The 10,372-nt window shown below is 35.4% G+C and overlaps 1 protein-coding gene across 2 annotated transcripts; it reads left to right on the plus strand.

Moving 5' to 3' along the window:
• The first annotated feature begins 6,900 nt into the window (after nt 1-6,900).
• LOC141843629 (transcription factor bHLH18-like) lies at nt 6,901-10,152 on the plus strand. Of its 2 annotated transcripts, none has more exons than XM_074731677.1 (5): nt 6,901-6,991; nt 7,803-7,884; nt 7,956-8,501; nt 9,363-9,779; nt 9,874-10,152. In XM_074731677.1, the coding sequence occupies exons 2-5, from the start codon at nt 7,843-7,845 to the stop codon at nt 9,946-9,948; spliced, it is 1,080 nt and encodes a 359-aa protein (XP_074587778.1). In that variant the 5' UTR covers nt 6,901-6,991; nt 7,803-7,842; the 3' UTR covers nt 9,949-10,152. The 2 variants fall into 2 exon arrangements, with proteins under 2 accessions (XP_074587778.1, XP_074587779.1); XM_074731678.1 differs by having other exon boundaries at nt 6,961-6,991; nt 7,798-7,884.
• Nucleotides 10,153-10,372: the final 220 nt, after the last annotated feature.

The raw sequence follows: 10,372 nt of genomic DNA on the forward strand, positions 1-10,372 counted from the left end.
ACCGACCATGAATCGGAGAAAATGAATTTTTTACTAATTAAAAATTACTAAATCTTTATGAAATAATTAGAGTTTAACGATCCAATAAATAAGAAAATTAATTTCTTAATTAGATGAGCTTTCAAGTTATAAGTAACTATATATGAAAAGAAACATTATAATTAAGATAATTAGATAAGCTTTCAAGTTAATTATTATTTTTCTTATAATTACTGACCTTACACTCTAATACTAATTGATGCAATATCAATATTAGAATAACTATAAATATGGACTTTATAGAAGATATAAAATTAAAATAGTAAATAATTACTATTTAAAAGTAATTATATATGGGTAGTTATAATTTATGTAAGAGAAGAAATAAATTTGCTTTATGGAAATATGCTTAAATTAACTACTTAACTGTTCTATGATTTATGTGCATAAATGTTTTAGCTTGTTTAGTGTATAGCTCAATTATCACATCTAAATTTAAAACTTATTCATGCCTCTACTACTATATGATTTTTCACAGTAAATTTGAATTTGGAGTGTGCACAGTAAATCCTACCGATCGATTGTCATGTTGTGGCAATCGACTGAGATAATCATTTCCTGTAATAGAATATTTCCAAACTCAAATCAGTCAATTCTATCAATAGTTAGCACTCGATTGTTAGGAGAGTTATACAATCGACTATTATTCAAAAAATAAGATGATATCAGCTATTGATCTGAGTCTATGATTGTTCGACAGTCGTGTCAGTAGTCAAGCCTCCAAAGTAGCCAATTGATGATGATAACAATCGACTGGAAGTGATAAAAAAATGTGGAAAGCAACTCGCGATTGAGAAATGTTTAAAAGTCTTCAGTCATCTTTTTACATGATCATCTAAGTTGTGATTCTCCTGTTCAACTTAAGTTCAAAGGCTTTTATTATCAACGATCTTCAACTGAAAAAATAAAGAGCTCTAGTGTGAATAGTGTAACTCATATATATTGTCTCTTCTCTCTTATTGTTTCTTGTGTTGAAAATTGTAATATTATTGTAAGAGATTTATCCGCTTCTGAATTTAATTCAAACAGAAAAACAACTAATATTGATAGTCGTTAGAATTAAATTTTGGACGTAGTGCGTCTTAGGAGACAAAGAACCAAATAAAATCAAACATATATTAATGTATTAGTGTTTTGTTGGTCTTGCTTTAAGTTTTCCGCTGCTGCGTAATATCACCGAAGCGATCAGAGCTAATATTCATCCCCCACTAGTTTTCTGAAGTACATATATATTATAGCTTGTTGTAGCTCAATTATCACATCTAAACTTAAAAGATATTATTCATTTCATATTCCATTGCTACTATTATTTATAATTTTTTCTGGTGTCTTGAAAAGATTATTTCAAACTTCTTTTAATTAATAGTTTCCTGAAAAATAAAAGAAACTTGCAATTGCATTAGCAAACTACAAATATTTCTATCTTATTCATCAAATTAATTAAGAAAAATGCAAGTTTCTAACTTATTCATGAAAAAAAAGGGAGAGAGAAAAGAATATATGAATGATGCATGGCATGTGAAATAGTTAACAACCTCGTTAACCTAACGATCTTAAAACCATCACATGCACTCGCTAGCAAGCTTCTAACTACCGCTATCTAATTAACCGATCGATCGAGTTTCAATTTTTTTAGCTCTTAATTTTGTTCCCCCTTGCATATATATATATATATCATTAAGCGTGTTCTTATTTAATAGCGGTAGTTCACCTACTCCAGCTTGCAGTGATTTTATCCGAGTTTAATTTGACGTTTTAGCAAGGGTTTTTCAGAATTTTTTAAAAGACGTATATTAATTTTATTTTTGAATTTATTAAAAACATGCCTTCTTTGATTTCTTACAACGTAAATCATCAGTTTGTTCAGTTAGTTTGTTGGTGTAGTGCAATCGGCCTCTCATCAATATTTGATTAATATATTAATTGGTTGAGACATCAAGTATACACTAAAAAAAAACAGGGTTTAGCGACGACAGAATTAGCGATGGAAATATATTTCCGTCGCTATAGGCTAATATTAGCGACGGAAAATCGTCACAGAAACCCCTAATATAACGACGGGATTTATTTCCGTCGCTAAAATCGTGATTTAGCCCCTTCCCCGATCTTTTTTTTCCCCCTCGCGCGTCGTACCCCCGTGCAATTAGGGTTTTTCATCCCAGAGCTCCTCCAGCGTATTGCTCCCTCTCTGCTCATTCTGCTCCCTCTCCTCAGTAGTGACGAGGCACAGAGACCTTCTTGGGTATTGGAACAACGATCATTTTCTAAGATAAAGTTGATTCAAAAAATTATATGCTTAGCTAGTCTAGAGAAAAACTTTGATCTAATTAGTCTAGGATGTGGTGAGGTAGCTTCGGCTAGTTTGACCTAGCTAAACAGACCAAGTAAGGTACTTCTTACCCCACTTGACTATATACTTAGGTTCTCCACTACTGAGGGCTCCCCTATCATTATCCTCATGGTCCGAGCCTCTCCTACCTCCTTCATTTTTCTTGAGGGTCCCCACAATATGTCTCTATATAGACTATGGCTCTGATACTACTTATTAGTACCGATAGAATCAAAATATCTCCACAATGGTATGATATTGTACCTAAGTCCTCATGGTTTTATTTTTGGGTTCAATCCAAAATAACTCATACCAATGGAAATATCTTCCATCTCATAAATTCATGATCTTTTCTAGTATTTTCAATGTAGAACTTTGATTATATCCCAACATGATCAACCGTGATTCATCTTGACTTTTCTTACCTCGTGCCAACACCACTTTGGACTTCCAACATTGTCAAGTATCCAGTCAATTTTGATCTACTTGACTTTTCACTTTACCATCTACATATTGCTCAAACATCGAAACCCAACTCATGACTAACTCAAACTTAATCAACCTGATCAATTTTGACTCGAGATCGATTGCACCAACACAATTGACTAAACAATTCATTAAAAATAAAGTTACTTGCAGATTGGTTAGTCAACCATAAGTGATATATGTTGATCGACTATAGTTAATAACTAGATGCATGTTTTGACTCAGAGAAACCTCGAATTTGTGCCAAATAGTAGTGTTGCATCCATAGGATTTTTCAAAGTTTACTCGTATTTATTTACTTATTCTAAATTTTAAATCTAGTTTTACGAGAACTGGTTGATGACCCACCAAAGTACTTGATCATCCTTAAATTATTATGGCAAAATTGTTTTATGGCCCTAGAAGCCTTGAATCTTAACAAATATGCATCATCATATATATGCAATCTTTTGACTTAGCTTGTCAAATTCTTTCTTTCAAAAGTGTTTGAGAATCATAAAAATCTTAGATTCATATTAATTTAATATTATTTATTTTTAGGGTTCCCAAGCATGTTAATATATATATACATTTTGTGGTGCAACCTTTAAATATTTCACAACTTCGGATGCACCTTAATTTTATAAAATATCAAGTTTAATTTTACATTCGATCGATATCATTAATTGTGATTTAAGGAAGCGTGTTTACCTAATTAACTTTGGATGACGAAATGTCATTAATGTAAGTACAAAGGTTCTGTAATTGTCATTAATCAACTAGTTTCCTTATATCATTAATTATGAGACGTGATTGTGGCTCCTCATGACGATGAAGCTAAACCATGATTAAATTACTTGAGCATGAAATTGAGGGATTAAAATTCCTGCTTATATTATATTATATTATATTATATTATATTATAGTTTTTAGGGTGTTCCTGCTTATTTTATGTATTGTATGAAAAAAAAAACCTTCTGCAGTCATCAACTGTTTTCTAAAAAAAATTCAACGAGATCATGTAGCATTTATTTATTTATAATATAGGTGTTTAGATCCTTACCGATCCAACTAATCTAAGAGGTGGGCGGCTCTCCCTCTAGTTCGACCACTAAGTAAATTTAAAAGTGCAAACGCTCCTTATCCAACAATCAATGTCTCAAATTTTTCATCCTATTAGAGGAAAATATCTCACACTATATCATAGCTCATGAGATTTAAATAATAAGGACTTATTTAATCTAATGAGCGTCTTACCGCTACACCATATCCGAAGAGTAACAAGTTCAAATTAAACCATAATTTCTATTCGAAAACACAAATGAACAATGGGTACGTGGTCCTCACTCCGTTGGATCCAGTACTCTACCATTGGTACGTGGGCCTCACTCCATTAGTTAGATTGTCATCCTCAGCTTTAAATGAAGATCGTGATTGGACAAACTTCAGCAAAAAGGAGTTCTGTAATCTCCATCTCGATTCAATTCAATTCCAAAAAGATCGATATCCATGACTTGTTATAACAAAATGGGTGACCTACAAGATTTGTATACCTAAACACACTTGAAAAGGTGGTTGCACCTAAAGCTTTTCTTGTTAAAGATTAGGGAACAAATAGCATACTATATACATAATATGACTCAGAAATTACAGTACGTTTATTATAAATCTGTATTAATAACCAGCTGTGGATTTTTCCTCTTTTTTTCTTTCTTTCTTTTTTTCTTTCTTGTAGTTCAATATATATTTATTCTTCGAGGAGAATTCCATGCACGCAAAGACCATGCAGCCTACTAGAACATACAGAAAAGTCAACGGAATTCAATGCTCCAATTAATTCTTAATTAATGCAACCATTTGGCGGCACGTGTGCGTGCAGCTGAGGAGCCATGCATATACGTACGTGTCGCGAGTGCATCGATTGGCGCATGCATGCGAATGCTCGATCAGATCTTGTTGCCACCGGGTCATCGATCGTTCCACGTGCGCATTTCTCACGTGCGCTGCGCGAGAAATCAGGCTCCAAATCTTACGCGAAAGCGAAAGGTTGACACTTGGAGAGAGCCTGCAAATTAAATCTTTGAATTTGGAGAATTTCTGCTGCTGAATATATCGCATGCGAATATAAGTCTGTGCAATTAATGGAGGTTTCTTGTGGAAATGACGGTGGCAAGTAGTGTTAAGTAATTTGGTAGATCTTTCCTACTTAATTAACAATGACTGGTAGCAAGTAGGGTTGCCAATTGTATACTGATTTGTAACTTTGAAGCTGGAAGACGAAGACGAGTAGTTGGGTGGAAATTAAAGTAGTTGAAATAAGGACGATCGATGTACACTTTTTTTGTTAACTTTGTAATTTTTCTTACAGCTGATTTGTAACTTGATTTATAAATTTCAAGCATAGTAAATATTGTATTTCAAGTTTATTTAACCTAAATCATCCTTAAGCAAAATTATATATCACGTCTATGAATAGTATGACAAGAATATTATCAGTAGCCATGGAGGAAAGATGAAGAAATAATTCAAAGTTGCAAATTAAGAAGGTTAGGAAGTCATTTGCAGCCTTCTATGAATCTTCTTGTTCAGACATATAAAAGAAAAGAAACAAGAAGAAGAAGAAGAAAAGTCTCATTTTTAGTATATCTTAATTGTGACAAATAAGTTTTAAATTTAAATCTAATTAAACCAAATAAATTAAAGTCTGCTGTTTCTGGAAACAAAGTGATGATCAAGGATATATATAACCATGAAATAATAATTATTATACAAAGCACTTGCAAACCGATCAAGAACCACTATATCCAACAAGCTAACCACCAAGATCCTATGTATATCCACCGTAACCCTAATGGGCTAAGAAGAGAAAAGGACAAACAAAAAAGATACAACTAAATACCATTCCAATCACTTATACCTAAAAAGGACAAAGAAAGCATGAATCTCTAGATTGCATAGTGAACCATCTCAAAATCTGTACTAGATTTTATTGGTCTTTTTGGAATATATATATAATTATTTGAGCTAGCTAATTAATACTAGTTTGGTTGACTATCATGGTACATAGATTTGTAAAGGATCAACCCATACCTAGAAAATTAGCTTTAGCACGGATAGGAAAGAATCCATATATATATGGATATGTATAATCCTCATATCGGTTGGGTTTACATCCACTTCCATCTCTATCAAGTTAGGTCAAGGCTTGAACTGTGAAACCAAGAGCAAAACCAAAAATAGGGTCACATACTTATTCTTTTCTTTGAATAAAAGGGCTTTCAATAAGATATGAAAATTATACATAGGAACAAAGGCCGAAATATCATTCTCATCATAATAATGATCACCTTAAGATACCGACTTTGAATCAAAAGACCAATCAAACACATTATTATTCTACCTTTCAGACAACAAAATCACTAATACGGCATGATTAGGTGTTCATTCTATAAGTATAAGTCTCTAGGTCATTGTTACACAGAGTTTCAGACTGATGATGAGAAAATTTGGCATCTAAAATCTCTCTTCAAAATGGAAGAGAAGTCTATTCTATTTTGATTTCTCTCGAGTAAGTGTGATCATACAAGAACTTGTAGGGGACCATACAAGAGTGTGAAAAATTAAGGTTCATTAAATTATATATAGTTATAATAAAAAAAAGTAAAAATGGATTTGGTTGGAGGAGGGTTTTGGGTTAGGAGAGCTTCAAGTAAATCCATGGCGTCATCTCCTCCCAATGGCGCGCGCGGGGATCCAACAGCCGCATCCCGCTGGTGAATCCACGCGCACGTCATGCGCCGATTTAATAATGCTGCAGTAACAGTGATAATATTTTAGACGACGGTGAAGTGGCGTGCGACGAGAGGAGAAAACTATACACAACATTAATTTAATTTAATTTAATCGACATTAAATCTCAAGGAAACCCAACGATGTGGATTGTGGAGTGGAAGGAGACGGCAGGCAAGTAAGCGAGAGAATGAGAGAGAGACAGAGCGAAGACCAGCCTTCGTCCCACAGCACCAACCACGAATTAAAGTCCTATTCGCATCAATTAATCAAAGCAAGCCCCCCTCCTTATATATCGTCCACAATCTCCTCCGTCTCCATTTCAACTCACACAACGACGACCACCAGGGCTTCTTCTCGATCGTTGAGGTAACCAATAGCTTTCTGCTCTTTTGATCTCTCCCGGCAATTCCTTGGGAGATGATGATGATGGTGATATCGAGCGATTGCTTTTCTTTTCTTTTCTTTTCTTTTTTAATTACGAGATCGATCGTGCCAGATTATTAACTGCAAAGCCTTTAATTTCCTTGTGATCGAGAAGAAGAAGATCGAAGAAGATGCAATTTGTAGGTCGAGTAGATTTGCGTAACGCTTCTAGGTTTTGATGTATTCTGATAATTAACAAGAGAAAGAGTCAAGCTTGAAATTGACTGCGTATTGAGTTTCTTCATCTTCTTCTTTTGCTTGGATCATGTTTAATTTTTAGTTTGTGCGAAGATTTGGAATATGTTTTCTTCATCCCTATTGTTATTTGATGCTTAAATTCCATCGAAGATACATTATTTTTATTTACTACTATTTGCTCTTCGCTTGTATATATCCGATCCTCTCGATCGGTTAAGTTTGTTTAATTTAATTCCATAAACTATCTTGATTTATTCATGATCTAAATCCGCGATATTCTGCAATTTCTTTCAGTGCTGAGAATTAAAGATTTAGTTAATTATGTTTTAATTCGCTTGAACACTATCTATCTTGATCCTCAAATCTACAAGAGCACCTTCATATTGTTTGTTTAATTATACTTCACTGGAAAGTTTTTCCTCTTTGATATGTATTGATTTAATTATATCTGCAACAAGAGATAATTAAGATGAACTTCTTCACCGGAAAAATAAATCAAGTAATAATCTCTCAAAAATATGATCTGTAATTAATAACTGTTTTTTCTCTAGTGCAGTTGTACCAGAGTGAATACTTGTAAGTCGTAAAAAGGATCGATGGATCACACATCAGGCGCTCAATGGCCATTAACACACGAAGTAATAATGATCGAGCAGTTGTTCCTAGTTTATTTATGTGTTGCAGAGAGATTTAATTAATTAAAAAACAGGAAAGTGGCGGCGCCGGCGATCTTTCCTTCATGTACCACGAAGCGGCCGCCGCCGAACTAAATTCTCTGGAACATTACTTCACCGTCAACCAAATCATGGAATCGCTCGTCGAGGAGCTGCAACACGACCCTCTTCTGCCCTCGATCCCCGCGAATCACAGTTACAATACCGCCGCCGCCAATTGCTTCCACGCCGGCAACACCTTGAACATATCCTTCGCCGGGACAACGCCGGCCGCCGGGAGTACGAGAGTCCAACAGGAGGCGATGGAGAGTAACCCACAAGCTTCCTCCGGCGTGCTCTCGTTCGGGAACCACCACCAGGACGTCGAGCCGCCGATGAGTTTGTTCTCGACGTGGAGAAGTAGTAGTAGCAGTGGCGAGGGGATGAGGACGTTGAGCTTCCAGTTGCCGGAGAAGAGGGCCTCGGCCAGTCGGCCGGCGTCGGCCAGCGCGCAGGACCACGTCATCGCGGAGAGGAAGCGGCGGGAGCGGCTCAATCAGCAGTTTATTGCTCTCTCCACCATTATCCCCGGATTGAAGAAGGTGCGTTCATGTCGTCTTCTTCTTCTTCTTCCTTTAATTTTTTCTGAATATATCAGAATTATATTTTTTTTCAAATGTTTTTTTTCTAAAAACGAATTTTTAGGATTCTACTATAATTAAGATTGAATGAATATCAAAAGAAAAAAGAAAAACTTTAATTGTATCCTAAATGCATTTAATTAAGATTTGGTACAGATATTTCATTATGAGAGAAGAGGAATAAGTAATTATTATATTTTAATTACTGGTTTTTTCCCTATGATATAACTCTAAAAGAAACGTTAGGGCATAATTTAATTAGTTCTATGCCTATATTTATGAGCATATGCAAATATCTGAAGAAACAATGGTTGATGTTTAGAAATAATTCATTTGGATATGTATGTGAGATTAAGGGATAAAATTTTATCATATTTTCACCAATAATTTGGATATATACAACCCCATAAGTTACTTGTCATTTGGTAGAAAAATTACTTTAATTAGTTTTATGTGAAGCTTTATTTCATATACATTTTGAAATATATAGCACAGAAGAAAAAGAACAAATACTTCTTTCTTCATACAAATGAGAGAAAAAGAAAGAGAGTTCACAACTTCTAAGTTTTACAAATATTTTATTCTTTTCCTTATAATTTATATTAGTGAAGAAAAAAAATTTAAATTATGATTCATAATTTATTTTATTTAGAAAGTGAATGAGTTACATAATGTTTAATTAGCTAGGAGATCTATACATATATATATAGTAACATATTAAGGACTCAAACAAAAGGTTTATACACTGATGCAAGGATAATAACAATTTAATTACTTTTGAGGTTTAATTATGTTTGATAATGGTAAATCTCGTTGATGAAGACGGACAAGGCTTCGCTGCTTGGGGACGCCATCAACTACATCAAGCAGCTCGAGGACAAAGTGAAGACCCTCGAAGAGAAAGCTTCCGAGAAGACCGTGGAGTCTACCATCCTCCTCAATAAGCTACCCACCGCCGGCGACGCCACCTCCTCCGTCAACCAGCACCCTCCTCCTCCTCCTCCTCCTCCTCCGCACAACAACTTCGACGAGGAGGAGGAGGAGGAGGCTGCCTTAATATTCCCCAAGATCACGGCCTCCCTCAACGGCAACTCTATCCTGGTGAGGATCCAATGCGAGAAGAGGAAAGGCTTGTTCGTGAAGGTGCTGTCGGAGATCGAGAAGCACCGCCTCTCCGTCGTCAACACCAGCGTCATGCCCTTCGCTTCCTCCTCCGTCAACATCACCGTCACTGCACAGGCAAGCCCTAATTAATTAATATACTAAATAAAACTCTAGCTAGAAGAGCATATATATAATTAATTAATTTTTTGTATATATATTATCCATCCAGATCGAAGAAGGATTCTCCATGGCGATTAAGGATCTGGTGAAGGATTTAGATTCAGCTCTCAGCCAGTTCCTGTGAAGCATGCATGCGACGATTTATTGCACTGAGAATCACACACCATATATAATTCACGTAGTTTGTAAATAAAACATATATATATGGCGCTATATATGTCTGTTAGGCGGCTGTTAGCTTTAATTTGAACATTTAATGAGTGTTAATTGATTTAATGGTCTTCGGCTACTTGTCAAGTGGTCGTCGGCGTTGGAACGATCAATAATACACATGAGACTACCTTTGTTCCTCAGATTTTGACGATCTGACTGTTACTGGAATAATCTGAACGCACGCGCACGAGATTTTCTTTTTAAATTGATGGCGGGAATTGTGCGGGCAATCGACACTTGCGGCGGCGGCGGCGGCGGCGTGAAACACATTTTGGAGGGGGAGAGAGAGAGAGAGAGAGAGGGAGACGTTTGTGAGATGGACGGTGCAACTGACA

This window comes from Curcuma longa, chromosome 12 (genome assembly GCF_044706935.1).
Source record: "Curcuma longa cultivar G26 ecotype Majalengka, Jawa Barat chromosome 12, ITB_CL_G26_1.1, whole genome shotgun sequence".
Lineage (NCBI taxonomy): Eukaryota > Viridiplantae > Streptophyta > Magnoliopsida > Zingiberales > Zingiberaceae > Curcuma > Curcuma longa.